Genomic DNA, 21,414 nt, shown 5'->3' on the forward strand with positions numbered 1-21,414 from the left:
CTCCTGAAATTGGGTTTCAACCTCTGGAAGGTTGTAACGTAGACCCCTGATGTTGGAGAAGGAGACATGGTAGTAGAGGTCTACGTTGGAGGATGGGGTTCTAGGTTTATTTGCGTTTTTTTCTGGAGATATTTCATGTTGAGGTTTTGGGATTCGTGGAACAGGTCGACAGACTTGGTTAGAGCAGGTAAGAGAGGGAAAGTAAGAGAGAAAAAGACAGGAATTTTTTTTTTTTTGTAGCACATGATAAGGTAAAGCCGTAACAATTACCCACTTACTAGTGGGTAATTGTTACGGCTTTACCTTATCATACTTATCATACTTTGCACTTGCTGATAGAACAGCCTCCTTCATGGTTAATTCAAGGTTCGGGTCCCTGACTATCAGGTGGGTAACATCAGCCTCAATGAAACGTTTACCTCCAGCACCCTTACTAGTGACATGGCCACAAGGATAGACATAGAAACAGAAAATTTCCGACATTTCAGGCTACTGTTCACGAAGTACTGCCGACCTTGCATCACACCATATTACTCCCTCTTCTCTATTGCTGATATACCATTCTCCCTTCACTGAGTCCTTTTTCACACTCATGATGATTTCTCTTAAGTTTACAACCTCCTTTGTCACATGACTCTTCCAGCAGTTAGTACCCGTCTGCCGTTTTATAAAACTACACGCCATCCTGAGCCAACCAGCAATACCAGTGTCCCATCAACTTCTCGCAGACTGAGAAAAGTTCTCACTTTGTCAATTCAGTCCCAACTTCAGGTACTTCATTTCCTTGTCTGAAGACAAGGTTTCCTTTTCCATCTTTCCACAGTTTCAATCCCAAAGCTGCTCCACCATCTAGCAACTCCACTGGTTTCTTCAATATGATCTCTCACCTTCTCTGCTGTCACCTCGCCTCCTCCACAAGAATGTCATCAATATATGAACTAGGGCCCCATCCACTTCACAATCTGTCTTCAATACCATCTTCAGTATAGTAGTCATGATTTTAGCCCAATCTCATTAGACAATACAGCTTTCCCTTATATTTGCCCAGTTGGTACTGCCAAAGCTTTTCATCCACATAAATCTACAATTAAGCCAACTTCAGGTCTACGATCTTAGTGGCCCACTCCATCTTCCTCCATTTCATCATGACCTCTTTGTATACATTGATTTCCTCTCTTTTTTCTTTTTTTCTTTTTTTATTTTATTTTACTTTTGTTAGTTTGAAGAGATCAAGGGGCTCCTTCCTGGAGCTAACACTTGATTCTGTTATAATTTAAATTTATATCCGAGGGCTCTTTTAAGAATAGACACTGTTCCCTTTATGGCTGCTATCTGTATTTCCTTATAGCTTGGTTTTCCAGGGATGGCTTCTAAGTTTTTATGAAGTTCTTTTTTATTAGGCCAGTTGCTCCTATCACAACTGGTATAATGTTTATTTCTTTCATAGACCATGTTGTTTTTAGATCATTTTCTAGGTCCTGATATTTTGTTCCTTTTTTTCCCGTTCTGCTCTATTAAGACCAAAGTCGTTTGGAACTGTGACGTCGATAATGAGTGCAGTCCTTTCGGGCTTGTTCCATATTACAATATCTGGTTTGATGGCCTTGTCTTTTATGTATCTGCCTGCCTGTATGTCTTTGTCGTAGAACACTGTCACTTTTCCATTTGATGTTATCGGTGGTAGTTCATGTTCCCAGATGTTCAACGACCTATCTAGTTGCATCTCTCCACAGATCTTCCAATGTAAGTATCTACATACTTTGTTGTGGCGAGCAGTGTAATGACCATCGGCTAGAGGGATCTTGCATCCAGACATTAGGTGACTTGGGCTTTTAACAGCTGCATTGGTCGGTTTTTTGTAGACCAGCCATTTTCTTAAATCAATTTGTGAGTAATCCTTGGTCTTGTGCAGCTATAATTAATCATTCTTCATCAAATGGAAATTTGTCATTTTTAAGCCATTGCAGTGAAGCCTCCTTGTCAATGTAGCTCTGGTTCAGTTCTTCCATGAACCTGCCTGCTCTCTTATGTTGTTGCCATCCTTCTAGTCTTGTCTTCAGTTCCCTTTTTGTATACTCCTTTCTCTTCTTTCGGGCGATTAAAGTTGTTGGGTTGTCATATTCTTCTATTGTGTTATCCAGTGTGTTACCACTGAAATTTTCACCAAGCTTTGTAGTTGACGTCTGCTGGGGCAAATATTTGGTGTGATGTTCATTCACCATTTTTATTTTGGGGTCAGAAGAACATTTGATATATTGACCTATGCTTACCACTGAAGCTCAGTATTAGTGGTTTATTTCAGTGAGGCCTAAACCACCTTCTCTCCGTGGTAAGTACAGCCTGTCCATGCACTGATGTTTGTAAATGACTTTATGAAGGGTCAGCATTTTCCGAGTTTTTATGTCAAGGATATTGATACAGTTTTGTGGCCAATTGATTATGCCAACTCCATAAGAGACAACGGGTATTGCCAAATGATTGATGGCAGTAATTTTGTTTTTTGGTGATGGTTCTGATGAGAGAATTTTTTAAAGTCGCTTGAAGTATTCTCCCTGAACTTTTTCTCTCATCTTTCCATTTTCAAGTGTCTTATTCTCCTCCACTCCCAGGTATTTATAGACAGCATCCTCTTCAAGGTCTTAAATAGAGCCATTGCCAAGATTAAGATGTTCTGATACTGTCTTTCTTTCTTTCTTTCTTTATGGTGCACTTAGCGCATTTGTCGAATCCAAACTCCATGCAGATGTCCTCTGTATAATTTTTAACAATGCCTATCAGAGAGACAAGTTGTTTCTCGGATTCCGCATAGAGTTTCAAATCGTCCATAAAGAGTAGATGGTTTATTCTTTTATTTTCTTCCTTCTTTCTGTCAATGTTGAGATTGTATCCAGTATTGGATCGCTTAAGTAGCTTACTTAGTGGATCCATTGTGAGGCAGAAAAGGAGCAGTGAGAGGCTGTCTGCCTGGAATATTCCTCGCTTGATCTTTGTTTGGGGTCTGTATCCTTCCTTCTGTGAGCTGTAATGGAATTGATGTGCACCATCTGGCCATTTGTTTCTGAAGAAATCATGTAATATCAGTGTGCACATTGTACAGCTTCAAACACAAAAGTATCCAGGAATGAGGTATACTGTCAAAGGCCTTTTTGTAATCAATCCAGGCCATTGACAGATTTATTTGTCTTCTTCTGCAGTCTTCTAATATGGTTCTGTTTAAAAGGAGTTGGTCTCTTGTGCCTAGTTTTTTCCTCGTAGACTCCCTCTGCTCACTTTCAAGGTAATCACCAGCAATCAGATGGTCGTATGTTGCATCAGCGATTATCCCTGTTAGGAGCTTGTAGGTTGTTGTGAGGCAACAGATTGCTCTATATTTTCTAGCCATGTGGGTGTCCTCATTTTTGGGAATAAGTGACGTACTGCCTACAGTAAACCACCCAGGCGGCTCTTCATCTCCACTGATGATTCTATTGAATTCCTTGGCATAGTGATGATCAAGTGCGCTCAGTTTTTTCAGCCAGAAATTTGGTATTTAGTCTATTCCTGGGGTCTTGAAATTACTGCATTGGGCTACCTTCTTGCAGACAGCCTCCTTGGTAATTTTTAGAGCTGGCATCTTTTCTTTCTCCTTGTTCTCCTCTTTGATGGTATTTATCCAGTTCTTTTCTTTATGTACTTTAGTGTCCTCATAGAGTGGCCTCCAGAAGTTTTCAACTTCTTCTTGTGTTGGTGAGGAGCTCACCTTTATTTTTTCTTTAACAAGTCTCCTATAGACAATTCTTGGGTTTGTTGCAAAAAGTTTATTTATCCTTTTTGCTTCAAAGTTTTTGGTTTTATTTTTTATTTGTGCAGCTAAGGCTTTTATCTCAGCCTGATGTTCTGCTGTCTTAGCTCTTAGCTGTGCTTGGTTTTGGAGGGAATAGTAAGTTTTCAACTTATTCACCTTCTTATTTAGTTTTTTGCCTGGGGTTTCACAGGATAGGAATGCATATATCTGGGCAGTTTCCTTTCGGAGTCTGTCTATTTTCTGCTGGAGTTTACGTTTCCAGGCTGCGTTATATGATTTATCCTTCATGTTTCCTCTTTTACTCTCCTTATGTTTGGGTAAGAGTTTTAATTGAATAAACCATGCTGCCCCGTATGTTGTATGATTTATTTCACTCAATGGTGCGTTAATCGGAGTGATTGTTTCAAGGGCATCGTTGACTTTTGAAACAAGCACCTTGAAGGCTTTATTCATACTAATTTTTATCAGTCTGGGCCGATCTTCAACAGCTGGACGTCGTGCTATTTCTATCCTGTTTGCCAGCTCTTCCTCTAGTTCCAACTGGTCTGCGTCCAATGTCACATGTTGAAGTGGGACATACTGTTGGCATGTCTGCCCATGTTTAAATTGTGTTGGGTCTGTTGGGAGTGATTCCTGGGAAGATGTTGCATTATTTGATGGAGTGGCACGTCGGGTATATTTCTGGTTTATTTTTGGTAGACATCTAAGACTTGGACTTGTTGGCATTGTCTCAGGGAGCTGCGTCAGGTGAGAATTTGTTGTAGTGTCTTCTTGTTTGGTTTGGCAGATCTTGGGTATAGGGAAGGGATTGCTGATTGGGCAAATGTTGTTTTTAGCCATTTCATGGACATCTTTTTTAGCTGGGATATTTGCTCACCATTGTTTCTCAGAAAATTAGATACAATTGAAAGCAAGTTCTTAGTTGTGGTTATTGTTGTTTTTTCTTTTGGTAAGGGTGAAGTTTTTATTTGAGCCTCGAATACTGTGTTTTTTCCTCCCCCATTTCTCATACCTGGATATGCAAAACAGTGAAGAATAATTTTTTTCTCCTCAAGTGACCACTTGACTTGGTTATAGTGTCTTTTATTAGTGGTTCTTGTTTGGTCTTGCCGGATTCCAGGACTAGAATTTGACTGGTCTGGTGGAGTGTCCAGCTTAGTGTTTTCATTTGTGGAAACATTACAAGGAGAAGGTGCACCATTATTTTCCTCATATGACCCCGTGCTTAGCCAGCTGAGGGGATCTTTTTATCCTGGGCGACATCCTGCCAGTTTGATGATTTAGTTTTATTTTTCATTTTCATTTAAATTCGAATATTTGGTCAGGGTTTACTTTAAATTAAAAATTAAAAGTATCCTCATACCAGAGTCCCTGGTACCAGAGAGACTGAAGACACCCGAGGTTGGTGTCTAATAGGCATTCAATTCTCTCCAGTAGGCATTCAATTCTCTCTCTCTTTTTTTTTTTTATTTAACTTCAGTAAGTTTTAAGAGATCAAGGGGCTCCCTCCTGGAGCTAACACATGATTCTGTTATGATTTAAATTTATATCCGAGGGTTCTTTTAAGAATAGATGCTGTTCCCTTTATGGCTGCTATCTGTATTTCGTTACAGTTTGGTCTTCCAGGGATGGCTTCTAAGTATTTATGAAGATTCTTTTTTATTAAACCAGTTGCTCCTATCACAACCGGTATAATCTTTATAGCTTTCAGAGACCATGTGGTTTTTAGATCATTTTCTAGGTACTGATATTTTGTTATCTTTTCCCGTTCAGCTCTGTAAAGGCCGAAATCATTTGGGACTGTGACATCAACAATGAGCACAATTCTTTCAGGCTTGTTCCATATAACAATATCTGATTTGATGGCCTTGTCTTTTATGTATGTGCCTGCCTGTATGTCTTTGTCATAGAACATGGTCACATTTCCATTTGATGTTATTGGTGGTGGTTCATGTTCCCAGATGTTCAACGATCTATCAAGTTGCATCTCTCCACAGATCTTCCAATGGATGGCAGGCTACATGTTTGTTTAGCTCCCTGAAGTCTAACCTTGTTCTTAGTAGGCTGAACAACTGCCATAAGTGCCAGCACTACACTTTTTTCTGCTGACCAAGGTTTCAGAATTCCCTCTTCTATCCATCTCTCCACTTCTTTTTCGAATTCTTTTCTTGTCTCTTCTTGCAATGTGTTCTCATAGCAATCCACTTTATTTCATAGTTTCTACTCCTGTCATCCCTATCACGCCGAGGCATCCAAAGTCACTTGGCCTTCCCTGACTGTAGCACCCACTACCAGCTGGTTGATTGTTTTCATACATCTCAACTCCCTGCCATCCACGGCTCTGATAATGCTGGCTCCACTCCATGATTTAGCAATATTTCTTGCTAACAGTGTCATGGTGCAGCCCGTGTCAACAAGGGCTATGGCTCTTTTCCCATTAACAACTACCACTAATTTTGGCAATGATTCATCTAGCACAGAAGGGGTAACTATTGGTACAACAGTTCCCCTTTACTCTTTCCCTGGTCTTAGGAGGCGACACAATTTCTGCTGATGTGTCCCACCTGGCCACAATGGTAGCAGGTGATCCCTGATCTCGGTTCCCTACAGTCTTTAATCAGATGGAATCCTTGGCACTGGAAGCACTTTCTGGCAAATCTACCCTCCTATCTCCTCGCTGCCTTCCTCTCATGATCCAAGTAGGGGGTCTTATACATGTACTTCCACTTGTAAATGCCGGACCCTTGACCTTCTTAATCAGAACTCTAGCGTGGACTGCCTCCATGTTACCAATCCCTGTTATTCTCTGAAGATTCGCAGAAACTTCTTCCTGGAAACTGTTCACCAGCTACAATCTCACAGTCATTTGCAGGCTCTTCCCCACATAACCAGCCAATTCTGCCAGTCTTCTAATCTCTGAGGTGGAGATGTCAACCGACTCACCAGTGCATCTCAACTCCGAAAGCTTGCCAAGTGCCTCAAAGGGTTCCTCTGCAAATGCTAATTTTAGTCACTGTTCTACCAGGGCAAGGTTTCATGCACTGCCTTTCCCATCATGCAATCCAAGTGCATAAATGAGTCGGTCATTTTGTCTCTTCTTTCACATGGAACAACACAGGTAAGCCCTTCATTTTGTTTGCAGATACACCAAATCCCGGGTCCCTGTTTCCCTAACTGTACTAACATGCAGAAGCTCAAGTGTAGTGTAAACAAACGTCTTACTGCTCAACTCCCTATCGAATTGATCCTAAATAGTAGCTTACATTCAAGTGATACTGTACTTTGTTTAGGGTGAAATAACAGTAAAAAAGAAAAAATATCAGAAAAAGACTTGTGTTACTTCAGAATTTTCTTCTTTTCAATTATGTTATCAAGAGTCTAGTGTGCTATTTTGCTTATAGCAAGAGAGTTGCCAATTTATATTTTACCCCAAGATGTACGATAAGGTAACTTTCAGATAAATCGTGCTAGAATATCGGAAAATGGTTTTTCCAACGATGTTATATTGAAACACTGATTCTCATCAGATCACCAAAGTTAAGCAATGTTGAACCAGGTCAAAAGTATATTGAATGACAAGTTTCCTTCAGGTTTAAGAAACAATGGATACTCTCTGAACAGTATCTGTATGCTGAAAACTTTATAGTGAAGCAAGGGTCGCCAAATCCCAAATCTGACGAAGAATTTGAGATAATGAATAGTAATGATATAATTAATAATTCACACGATAAAATATAAAAAATGCATTGTTTTAACTACCTACCTTTGTCGGTCTTACAGCTGGCATGAGCAGATGATATTCACTTTTTTTCTGTGCAACAACAGCAGAAATCATAACAAAGAGGATGAACAAAATAGGATGATGGTCAGCCATTATTTTTTGCAATCTGAAATAAAAAAAAATCTTGTTTTAACCTTCTTACAAAAAAATTAAAGAAAGCAATGGTCTTCTATCTACTATCATAATCATATGGTTTTTGTATCTTATTATTATCTTATTGAGTTATGTGCATCTGTATACTTATTTAATTATATGTATCTGTATATTTATTTAATTATATGTATCTGCATAGTTATTTAATTATATGTATCTGTATATTTATTTAATTATATGTATCTGTATATTTATTTAATTATATGTATCTGTATATTTATTTAATTATATGTATCTGCATACTTATTTAATTATATGTATCTGTATATTTATTTAATTATATGTATCTGCATAGTTATTTAATTATATGTATCTGCATATTTATTTCATTATATGTATCTGTATATTTATTTAATTATATGTATCTGCATATGTAGAGTCGAAGAAAATGAAGGGAGGAAGCGCCCACGTGTCTGCGCATCATGCCTTACCTTGGAACGCTCCTACGGTGTGCATACGTGCATGGCCGAAACATGAAAGAAATTCCAAAATGGCGCTGTCCTCATCTTGTAGATTGTGTGATCATCACTGGGCCCCACGTGACCGTTCTTTGACTGCTGATTGGCCGAGGACGAACGCCGGAAGGATAAAGGGAGTGTGTTTGGAACATGGGGGCGTCTTTTTCTAGGATCGACGTCAGTGTGATCGGATCGGTGAACTGCTGCAGCTTTAAGAGTACTTTAGTGTGTGTGTGATTTTTTGGGACTTGCTCGTCTGCTGACTTTACAGGACTTTCTTTTCTGCTGATTCTACAGGACCTGCCCTTCTGCAGAACTTGGAACAAAACTTCAAGCTTTTTCTTTCTTTTCACCCGTAGTCGCCTAAAAAGGTAGAATCCGACTTACTTGTGAAACGGCTTTAAGCTATTTCGGCAAGCTTAGCCCTCACACGTGATGATGGCACAACGTCTTCATTCACGTATATCGCTTCCACCCGCAATCTTGCAGATAAACTCAACCGTGTGCCCCAGAGGTGGTTCGACGCAATGAAGAAAGAAGCCGAACCAGGATCGTTGTGCTGCCTCTATTGAGGAGACGGATGAAATCAAGAGGGTATACCACGACACTGGACACCCCGGAGTGAGACGGACATATTATTTCGCACACTTAACCAACCCGTCAGTGTCCAAAAACAGAGTAGAATCAGTGGTCAAGGAATGCCAAATATGCCAGTCAATCGACCCGGCTCCCACCAAATGGCAGAAAGGTCGGCTGGAAGTCGACGGGACTTGGAGCCGGCTGGGCATGGACATAACCCATTATGGTGGTCAGCACTTCCTCACACTAATCGATTGCGGACCGACGAGGTTTGCGATCTGGCGACTGTTAACAAGACAGGACTCGGCTAGTGTCATCCGCCAATTAGAGAGCGGGGGCCACCCGAAGAGATTCTCACGGACAACGACACAGCTTTTTGCAGCGGGGAATTCAGGCGTTTCATGGACGAGTGGGGGACCCGGCTTAGACACAGGTGTGTGTATGTGCCGAGTGGCAACGGTATAGCAGAGCGGTGCCACCGAAGTGTGAAACGGATAGCAGCGAGGAAGCAATGCACGATTGCGGAGGCGTTATATAGGTACAATACAACGCCAAAGGATGACGCGACTGCTGAAAGTGCACCTGCTAATGCGATACATCGCTATCGAGAGCGTGTTAAGGGCATTGATGCCTGCCCGCCTAATCAGAAGAAGATGCAAGGACGGTACAAGTCAGGGGACACCGTCTGGGTAAGGCCTCCCAATAACCGATGCACGACCAGGTTCAGACAGGGACGGATCACCGGCATAATCGGTGAGCAGGCTGTGCTGGTTGATGGTGTCCCACGCCATGTAAGGGATGTCCGGCCCGCCCTTGATATAAACCAAATGGTGAACAGTGAAAGTAATGAATCATCCAGTGATGAAATGTGGATCCGGCCTATGGCTGAGAACCTCAGCATGGATGGCGATAGCTCCAGCACCACTTCTGAGAGCTCGGATGAAGATGAAGATGAAGCGCAGCCGGATGGTAGGACTGTGGACACTGACCCAGGTAGCTTGGAGGAAGATGAAGTGCAGCCGGATGGTAGGACTGTGGACACTGACCCGGGTGGCACTGGTGGAGATGAAGAAGCCCAGCTAATCCCCCTCCGTAGGAGCGCCCGCATCAAACGACCGCGGGCCGCAATGCCGCATGTGTGATCTTGAGACCAGGGGGGGGTGTAGAGTCGAAGAAAATGAAGGGAGGAAGCGCCCACGTGTCTGCGCGTCATGCCTTACCTTGGAACGCTCCTACGGTGTGCGTACGTGCATGGCCGAAACATGAAAGAAATTCCAAAATGGCGCCGTCCTCATCTTGTAGATTGTGCGATCATCACTGGGCCCCACGTGACCGTTCTTTGACTGCTGATTGGCCGAGGACGAACGCCGGAAGGATAAAGGGAGTGTGTTTGGAACATGGGGGCGTCTTTTTCTAGGATCGACGTCAGTGTGATCGGATCGGTGAACTGCTGCAGCTTTAAGAGTACTTTAGTGTGTGTGTGATTTTTTGGGACTTGCTCGTCTGCTGACTTTACAGGACTTTCTTTTCTGCTGATTCTACAGGACCTGCCCTTCTGCAGAACTTGGAACAAAACTTCAAGCCTTTTCTTTCTTTTCACCCGTAGTCGCCTAAAAAGGTAGAATCCGACTTACTTGTGAAACGGCTTTAGCATATTTATTTAATTATATGTATCTGTATAGTTATTTTATTATATGTATCTGTATACTTGTTTAATTATATATATATATATATATATCTGTATGAATAAAAATAAAATAAAAATACCAGCGATGGTTGACGTTATGTTTTTTTGAAAAAGGAAAACCGAATGAATTTATGAAATGATCAACGTTTCGTCCCTATTGCTATAATTCAATAACTTGAGTGTTATTTCTTCCGCCCGTCACACCAATAATTTCCTGGGTAAGGTTGACACTGTTGTCCAAACTGCCAACTTCCAAATGAACGTCCCTCTAAAAAAATCAACCCTCTTTTATCTCCAACCAGGAGCATCTCATTTGCGTATCGGGTGGTCACATTGCAGGCATATAAAGAGATAAGGAAGCCATTTTTGTTTCTTTCTTCTTCATTCATTTCATTCCACGACCGATCCGTTGAATTATGCACACGTGCTAGTTAGGTAAATCGTACGTTTCCCTACAATTGCAGAGGACATCTTCAGGATATTAAAAGGAAAAATGCAAAAAACGAAAACGATCACAGACTACACGAAAATGAAAAGGAAACAGTGTTTGAATCCTACCCATATCAGGAAGGAAACTATGTGTGTGTGTGGGAAGGTTGGATTGTTCAATGTCTATATATACACTTTTAAAAATACGTTAAATGAATATGTACACTTTTTTTTCTCTCTCTAAACTTATTCATTTTGTTGAATTATTTAAGGATTAAGGAAAAACAGTTAACCAGGATCTGTTTTGATATTTTGTTCTTTGATTATTATTTTCTCCTATGCTAGGGGCTAAATGGTAGAAGCCCTTTCTTTGCGTAATAGTATTAGTATTTAATATTAGTGCTGACTCTAAGAGTCTTCTTTTAGCTCTATCTATCACGTATTTTATAATTTTCGCATGATCTAAATTAAATGAATGATCGTGTTCTGCACAATGGCAAAAGAGTGCATTTAGGGCATTACCATTCCTTATATCTCTTCTGTGTTCGTAAAGTCTTAGTTTCAATTTACGCTATGTCTCACCTATGTATGCTTGTTGACAATTGTTACATGGGATGGAATATATACCGGCGTCGGATGTGAGGGTTTTGGGAGAGTGCTTGGTAGTTTTTAATGTCTGTTTTATTGTTGTGGAAGTTGTTTGTATCAAGTGAAAACCAAATCTATTAAGAGTGTCGTAGATTTTTTGTATTTTTGTTGTGGGTGGGAATGAAAAGATGTCTGTTTAATAGTGAGGTATTTGTTTCATTTTTCTGTCTGTTTATATTATAGTATATTTTCGTAGCTTTTTTCTTTGCATAAGAAATGAAATAGGATGGGTACTGTAGTTTTTTTTAAAACATTCGTAATGTATTGAATTTCATCATTAAGATATTGGGGCTGCATATTCTAAAGGCACGCAAGAAAAAACCAATAATCATGCTAGTCTTTATTTTATCATTGTGGTGAGAGTAGTAGTGAATATAATCGTTTTTGTGTGTGGTCTTTCTATGTACTTTAAAACTCAGATCGGTTTCTGATCTGATGAGGAGTATATCTAGAAAAGCTAGGGAGTGGTCTTGTTCGGATACGTGTGTAAATTTTATGGACGGTTCTACTGAATTTAATTTATTTCTAAGTTGTTCTACTTGTGCGTTTCTGGGGAGAAAAATAAGAATATCATCTATAGTTATTTTATTATACGAGGGGCGTGCAATAAGTAATGCCCCTGACCCACTTCCCATAGCAGTAGAGCAACGACACTTGGCACAGATATTAGTCTTTCTCTACATAGAAACCACCCAGAGTTATGCATTTCTCCCATCGTTTGATGCAGCTCTGGAGACCCCAGGTTGATCCTCCAACCATGACGTGACTTCAGAAATCAAGGCTGCATCATATGGGAAACAATTTCATGGCTGGGAAGAGGTGAAAGTCAGAGGGTGCAAGGTCAGGAGAGTAGGGAGGATGGGGAGAATTTCATAACCACACGCCCGTGCTTCTGATCTGCCGACATGCGAGTTGTGGTCCTGAGCGTTGTCCTGCAGGAGGAGGGTACTTTTGCTGATCTTACCCCGCCTCTTGATTTTGATAGCTTCCTCAAAAGTGAAGCATAATAGGCTCCTGTAATTGTGGTATCCTTTGCCAGGAAATCTGTCATCACTACTCCGTCCTCGTTCCAGAAGACTGTGAGCTTGCTAGCGGAGGGCTGCACCTTTGCCTCCTTTGGAGGTGGTGAGTCCAAGTGCTTCCACTGCATTGACTGGGCTTTGGTCTCTGGATCATAGTGATGGACCCAAGTTTCATCCTGTGTAATCAGTCTTTTGAAAAACTTTGACTCATCTTCTTGGCACATCTCCAAATTCATCCTCGAGCACTCGACATGTTCTCGCTTCTCGAATGATGTGAGCAACTTGGGAATTCATCTGGCAGACACTTTATGCATATGAAAATGGTCATGGATGATAGTTTCCACAGACCCTGTACTAATCTTGACATCTTGGGCTATTTGGTGAATAGTAATGTGCCGATCTTCCAAAATGGCAGCCTCAACTTGACGGACAGATGCCTCATCAATGGCAGAAGGGGGGGGCGACCAGGTCTGGGAGCTGTTTCCACAGACTTCCAGCCATGTTTGAATTCACGATGCCAGCGTTTTACAAGGTCATACGATGGGGCATTATCACCATAAGTTTCTTTCATTTCATCAAAAGTCTCCTGTGGTGTGCATCCTTTCAAATACAAAAACCGGATCACTGCTCGATATTCAACAGGCTCCATTTCACATCTGACTCAGTTCAAACACCTGTAAACCAGAAACCACAATTAGTTCAGAGCTGTAATTTGCCACATAACCCGTAGAGATATAAATCATTGCACATGCAAAATTTCAGCTAGATCAGACAACGGGAAGTGGGTCAGGGGCATTAATTATTGCACGCCTCTCGTATGTATCTGTATACTTATTTTATTATATGTATCTTTATAGTTATTTCATTTTATGTATCTTTATAGTTATTTAATTATATGTATCTGTATACTCATTTTATTATATGTATCTTTATAGTTATTTAATTATATGTATCTGTATAGTTATTTAATTATATGTATCTTTATAGTTATTTAATTATATGTATCTTTATAGTTATTTCATTTTATGTATCTTTATAGTTATTTAATTATATGTATCTTTATAGTTATTTAATTATATGTATCTGTATAGTTATTTAATTATATGTATCTTTATAGTTATTTAATTATATGTATCTTTATAGTTATTTCATTTTATGTATCTTTATAGTTATTTAATTATATGTATCTTTATAGTTATTTAATTATATGTATCTGTATACTTATTTTATTATATGTATCTTTATAGTTATTTAATTATATGTATCTTTATAGTTATTTCATTTTATGTATCTTTATAGTTATTTAATTATATGTATCTTTATAGTTATTTAATTATATGTATCTTTATAGTTATTTAATTATATGTATCTTTATAGTTATTTAATTATATGTACCTTTATAGTTATTTCATTTTATGTATCTTTATAGTTATTTCATTTTATGTATCTTTATAGTTATTTAATTATATGTATCTTTATAGTTATTTCATTTTATGTATCTTTATAGTTATTTAATTATATGTATCTTTATAGTTATTTAATTATATGTATCTGTATACTTATTTTATTATATGTATCTTTATAGTTATTTAATTATATGTATCTTTATAGTTATTTCATTTTATGTATCTTTATAGTTATTTAATTATATGTATCTTTATAGTTATTTAATTATATGTATCTTTATAGTTATTTAATTATATGTATCTTTATAGTTATTTAATTATATGTATCTTTATAGTTATTTCATTTTATGTATCTTTATAGTTATTTCATTTTATGTATCTTTATAGTTATTTAATTATATGTACCTTTATAGTTATTTCATTTTATGTATCTTTATAGTTATTTAATTATATGTATCTTTATAGTTATTTAATTATATGTATCTGTATACTTATTTTATTATATGTATCTTTATAGTTATTTAATTATATGTATCTTTATAGTTATTTCATTTTATGTATCTTTATAGTTATTTAATTATATGTATCTTTATAGTTATTTAATTATATGTATCTTTATAGTTATTTAATTATATGTATCTTTATAGTTATTTAATTATATGTATCTTTATAGTTATTTCATTTTATGTATCTTTATAGTTATTTCATTTTATGTATCTTTATAGTTATTTAATTATATGTATCTTTATAGTTATTTAATTATATGTATCTTTATAGTTATTTAATTATATGTATCTTTATAGTTATTTCATTTTATGTATCTTTATAGTTATTTCATTTTATGTATCTTTATAGTTATTTAATTATATGTATCTTTATAGTTATTTCATTTTATGTATCTTTATAGTTATTTAATTATATGTATCTTTATAGTTATTTCATTTTATGTATCTTTATAGTTATTTCATTTTATGTATCTTTATAGTTATTTAATTATATGTATCTTTATAGTTATTTAATTATATGTATCTTTATAGTTATTTAATTATATGTATCTTTATAGTTATTTCATTTTATGTATCTTTATAGTTATTTCATTTTATGTATCTTTATAGTTATTTAATTATATGTATCTTTATACTTATTTAATTATATGTATCTTTATAGTTATTTCATTTTATGTATCTTTATAGTTATTTAATTATATGTATCTTTATAGTTATTTAATTATATGTATCTTTATAGTTATTTAATTATATGTATCTTTATAGTTATTTCATTTTATGTATCTTTATAGTTATTTCATTTTATGTATCTTTATAGTTATTTAATTATATGTATCTTTATAGTTATTTCATTTTATGTATCTTTATAGTTATTTAATTATATGTATCTTTATAGTTATTTAATTATATGTATCTTTATAGTTATTTAATTATATGTATCTTTATAGTTATTTCATTTTATGTATCTTTATAGTTATTTCATTTTATGTATCTTTATAGTTATTTAATTATATGTATCTTTATACTTATTTAATTATATGTATCTTTATAGTTATTTCATTTTATGTATCTTTATAGTTATTTTATTATATGTATCTTTATAGTTATTTAATTATATGTATCTTTATAGTTATTTAATTATATGTATCTTTATACTTATTTTATTATATGTATCTTTATAGTTATTTAATTATATGTATCTTTATAGTTATTTAATTATATGTATCTTTATAGTTATTTCATTTTATGTATCTTTATAGTTATTTAATTATATGTATCTTTATAGTTATTTAATTATATGTATCTTTATAGTTATTTAATTATATGTATCTTTATAGTTATTTCATTTTATGTATCTTTATAGTTATTTCATTTTATGTATCTTTATAGTTATTTCATTTTATGTATCTTTATAGTTATTTAATTATATGTATCTTTATAGTTATTTCATTTTATGTATCTTTATAGTTATTTAATTATAGACTAGTTGGACCTGTGGAAATTCCACAGGGGACTCATTCATATGTAATATATTGATGTTGGTATTCTGCAGATGCGAAGTGTAAATGGAGATAATCTGATATTATTGTACCTATTTACTATGCCTCCCCACGGGGCAGAGTTAGACACCAGGGTCGTTTTTTAACGTGGAGAAAAGGTACAAAAATAAAAATTGTCTCAGTCGTGAAGGATTTCTCCTCCACCGAAAGAGAACAAGAAATAGAAGAGAACAGATACTACACTTTGATCTTGTCCCGAAGGCCAAGTTACTGCAAAAGTATTTATCTAAACTAGTATGAATGCCCGGCAAAGCCCAGTCGTAAAGTACGCTTAAATATGATATTTCAATTCTTGCAGATTCTGTATATATTATTATGGATTTAATGTTCCATCGATTTTTATATAAAGTTGCGATTTCAAAAATAAAAAAATATATCCATATGACTTGGGTGCATTAGCTTTAATCAAAACTAAAATAAAAACTTATGAAAATATATATGTATAACTTGAGTTCCTTCAGGCGTAATCGAAACCGAAACCAAAACTTATGAATAATTCTTGATAAAATTATTTATAAAAAAAATAGATTACTGGAGTACCATCAGTTATAATCGAAACCGAAACCAAAACTTAAAGAAGAATTCTTGATAAAATTATTTATAAAAAAATAGATGACTATCAGCTATAAAAATAAATAGATTATAAATATATAGACTATAAATATATAGACTATAAATATATAGACTCTAAATATATAGAATCTAAATATATAGACTACAAAATATATAGACTATAAAATAGGTGACTATCAGCTATAAAAACAGATAGCTATCAGCTATAATAGAAACTGAAACCAAAACTTATGAAGAATGCTTGGTAAAATTATTTATGACAAGAAATAGAATTACATAACAATTAAACGACCTTTATGTAATAAGGACACAGAAAATAACACACACACTATCGTGGTAATATATAGATATCCGTATACTTATTTAATTATATGTATCAGTATAGTTATTTAGTTATACGTATCAATATAGTTATTTAGTTATATGTATCAATATAGTTAGTTATATGTATCAATATAGTTATTTAGTTATATGTATCAATATAGTTAGTTATATGTATCAATATAGTTATTTAGTTATATGGCGAATAACTAAGGACAACACAGGTGACAACACAGCAACTGATTTTGACAATATTCCAGTCATAATACTCAAGAAAATACAACTTGAAATAGTTCCTATGTGTAAAAACTTGTTCAAGTGCTACTTAAAGGAATAATGCTTTGTTGGTCTGCTCGATATTTAAAAACACTGGAGATCAGTCCTTTCTATCTCAGTTCAGACTGATCAGTCCTTTGTGTGTCATGAGTAAGTTGCTTGAATCTGTAATGAATCAAGAAGTCATTAACCATTACAGGGAAAACAATTTTTACAGTGACAACCAATATCGATTTCTTTTGGCAAGATCTACAGCTTACGTGTTGACTGTAATATTACACAGGATCAGTGAATCTATTTGTTAGGACGATACAAAAGTATAATGCAAAGGGGAGTAACTCTTTGGGCAAAGTTGCCCCCCCCCCTTGTCCACCCCCTAAGGCCAAATTCCCTACTCAGCAAAATTATAAAAAGAAAAACCAGGAAATCAAATGCAGTGTCTGCCTCATTTAAGATCGATTACAAATCTCGCAGAAAATACATATATGTCGGAAAAATAAGTGTTCAATTCGTTTCCAGTTCGACACAGCATCAGACATTAATCTTGCGCAAAACATTGACGGAAATCGCAAAACCAGACCTATTTAAAACTAAGAGTGCATTTAGAAATGATATCCAACTTACTGGGGAACTGAATTGCTCTGTTTCTTTCCAAGACAGTATTCACCGGAAGCTGTTATGTAACAGACACTGATCTAAACCTGATCGATTTGGACTGGATCGAAGAACTCGATCTCTCCATGGTCCCATCGGAATCTGTTTTCAACACATTTTTTCTTAAGTCAGTTCAGGACACTGAAAAGCATTTTACTCAGACGCTAATTTTAGTGATGTTTTTCAAGAGGATTTGGATATTGCACAAAAATGAAAGCCACTCTCAAGTTGAAAGCAGATAAAAAACCAATATTTAGACACAAACGCCCTGTCTCTTATGCAGCTCTCAACATAGATGAAAAGGAACTGGATTGACTCAGAGAAGCTGGAGTAATAGAACCAACAAAACTACTCCAGATGGGCAGATCCTATTGTTGTGGTCCGAAAAGCAAACAGCAAAGTTCGCATTTGTGCTGATTATTCCATGGGACTAAATAATGCACTAGATACCCACCAATATCCCCTGCTAATACCTGAAGACCTTTTTGCCAAGTTAAATGGTGGAACCTGTTTTGCAAAAATTGACTTTTCTGATTCATTCCTGCAAATCGAAGTTGATGAGGACTCCAAGGAGCTCCTTACAATCAACACTCACAAGGGATTATTCCGATACAATCGTCTTCCTTTCCGGGTTAAAACTGCCCCCTCTATATTCCAGCAGACCATGGATGTGATGCTGACAGGCATAACGGGAGCGACAGCATTTATTGATGACATCATCATCTCTGGCACATCCCAGGATGAACTCCTACAAATCGCTGTACTTGATAGGATCCAACAGTATGGTTTCTATGTACAAGCTGAAAAATGTCGATTCTACCAAACATCAAAAATACCTGGGTTTCATCTTTAACAAAACAGGTCGACAACCTGAGCCAGAGAACATATCAGCCATCAAAAACATGCCAACTCTAACAAACGTCAAAACTCTACGTTCTTTCCTTGGGTTGGTAAGCCATTTTTACCAGACTTACACCACATCCGAACTTCTCTCAATAACCTCCTGAAAAAAGGGATTGCATGGAACTGGTCACTAGAATGCAAAGCTGCTTTTGCCAAAATCAAAGTTTTACTCTCTTCAGATCTTCCCTTGACCCATTTTAATCCATCTTTAGACATTATCGTGATTTCCGATGCTTCTCACTGTGGTGTTGGAGTCGTAATCTCTCACATTTTTCCTGATCGCAGAGAGAAAGCTATCGCTCATGCATATAGGTCATTGACACCTGCAAATCAAGAAAGAAGCTTTGCCAATAATATATGATGTAAAGAAGTTCCATAAAATGATCTAGGAACGTCACTTTACTTTGGTTACAGACCATAAACCTTTGGTGAGCATTTTTGGATCCAAGAAAGGTATCCTAGTGTATACTGCCTATTGACTACAATGATGGGCTACCACATTATTGGACTACAATTTCTCAATAAAGTACCTTTCAACCAATTCGATTGGACATGCAGATGCCCTATGAAGACTTATTAGTACACACCAGAGGCTACCTGGAGACTCTGTGGTTGCAGCAATATCCCTGGAGCCAGAAATCTCTTCAACGCTCACAGCTACAATAAGGGAACTACCGGTTACTTCGGACATGATTAAAGAAGCCACAGCTTTTGGCACTCTACTACAAAAAGTCATCCACTACTACCGTACCAAGTGGCCAGCAGTACCCCCAAACAAACAGTTACTACCATTCTTTCAACGGAAATGTTCCTTATCAGAGGTTGATGGTATACTTCTCCTTGCCGAACAGGTCATCATTCCCTCATCATTGCAAAACAGAATCCTAAAACAATTCCATTTCGGACACCAAGGCATCAGTCGCATGAAGGTGTTAGCATGTGATTACGTTTATTGACCAAAAATGGATATGCAGCTAGAAGATCTTGCACACGCTTGCTCTAAATGTCAGTTCGCAGTTAAATCCCCTCGAAAATCTACACTTTCTTCATGGCCTATTCCAGATTCCCTCTGATCATGCCTTCACATAGATTTTGCAGGGCCCACAAATGGACAATCCTTTCTTGTTATTTACAGCAAATGGCCCGAAATATTCCAAATGAACCACTTTACTTCTGAGGAAACAATTTACAAACTTTAGATTTTCAGCAGATTTGGTATTCCTGAGACTTTGGTCTCTGACAACAGCACCGCTTTTAGCTCAGTCAAGTTTTCTACTTTCTGCTAACAAAATGGTATCAACCACATGTGCACACCACCATTTCATCCACAGTCGAACTGTCAAGTTAAAGGTCTTGTGGACACCTTTAAAAGAGCCTTTAAAAGGGGAGAAGGGAAACATCAGAAATACTTGAAACTTTCTTGACAAGCTATAGAGCAACACCAAAACCTAACACACAAAATGGTACCTCACTAGCCGAATGCTTGATGAATCGGAAAATCCATGTACATATCGATCCAAACTATTCCATCAAGAGGAACACAAAAATGGAACGACAGTACAACCGCCAGTTCAAAAGACTCATGAACCGGAAATGTAACGTACGAAGTAAATGTCCAAAATTCAATTTGGGTTCGACACTCCAACCAACTGTGACAATCACATCTCCCAGACAGAATATCAGATCACTCTATTCCACTAAACATCTTGTTGGACACCTTCAACTTGCCTCAACAAACACCAGAAGCTTCTCAGAGCACTGAAGCTGGAGTGCAGGGATCTAACATCTGGAAGTCAGCTTGCACCTGTTGTCCAACACAACATTTGCAGGTGGATCCCTAACTGAAGTCATACCAGCGACAAAATTTAAAGGGGAGATGTTAGGACGATACAAAAGTATAAGGCAAAGGAGAGTAACTCTTTACTTCTTTGGGCAAATTGCCCCCCCCCCTTGTCCTTAGTCCTAAACTTTAAATTCTCATGATTTTTCGCAAGACTGTGGAGGGAAAACACAGTGACTTTCAAAATGGAGAAATGAGCATCATTCCCGTTTGTTCCAGTTATCATACTTGGACTTCTAACCTTTCATGTACCATGTTTGAATTGTCATTACGTGTGTGTGTGTCTCCATAATAAACGTATATCGTTATCTAACAGCGAGTGATTTTCTTATTTGTTCATAATTGTTCCATTCTATCATCATGAGCTGCAAACATACCCACGAGAAGGCTGGACACCCTGCGGTAAGATATTTTATGTTATCTCACTATATAACACTATTGATGGCGGCTTCATTTACAGAGTGATGGTTCTTGATATATGAATTGGCACAAACGTTTGCTTCACAAGCTTGTTAGCTATGGAATATCTGGAAATGTCCTGTCAATTACAAAATCCTTTCTCTTTGATAAGTCTTGACGATCAAAAGTCCAAAGCACACAACATACTTCAACAATCCATTCTGGACCCAACCCTTTTCCAGATCTTTGTAAATGATCTTCCAAATGATATTCACAGATAATTCGTTGACATCTATGCAGACGACACAAAATGATTTTTCTGATTCAAACCGAACAAACAAATAAGAGCGATTTGTATGTGATTGCTCTGTTGTAAAGTAGCAATAAATGACAATTGAGGCAATTTCAATGAGTAATACATCACTGGATGCCTAAC

The 21,414-nt window shown here is 36.7% G+C and overlaps 1 protein-coding gene across 1 annotated transcript in view; it reads right to left on the minus strand.

The window, feature by feature from the left end:
* LOC145276847 (putative peptidylglycine alpha-hydroxylating monooxygenase 1) overlaps positions 1-21,414 on the minus strand; it is a 132,127-nt gene that overhangs the window by 87,386 nt on the left and 23,327 nt on the right. The window contains exon 2 of the mRNA XM_080128210.1: positions 7,548-7,671. Coding sequence (XP_079984336.1) covers positions 7,548-7,658 — 111 coding nt within the window. The 5' untranslated portion in view covers positions 7,659-7,671. The remainder of the gene's footprint in view (positions 1-7,547; positions 7,672-21,414) is intronic.

This window comes from Euprymna scolopes, chromosome 5 (assembly GCF_053919585.1).
Source record: "Euprymna scolopes isolate OS-2025 chromosome 5, ASM5391958v1, whole genome shotgun sequence".
NCBI lineage: Eukaryota > Metazoa > Mollusca > Cephalopoda > Sepiida > Sepiolidae > Euprymna > Euprymna scolopes.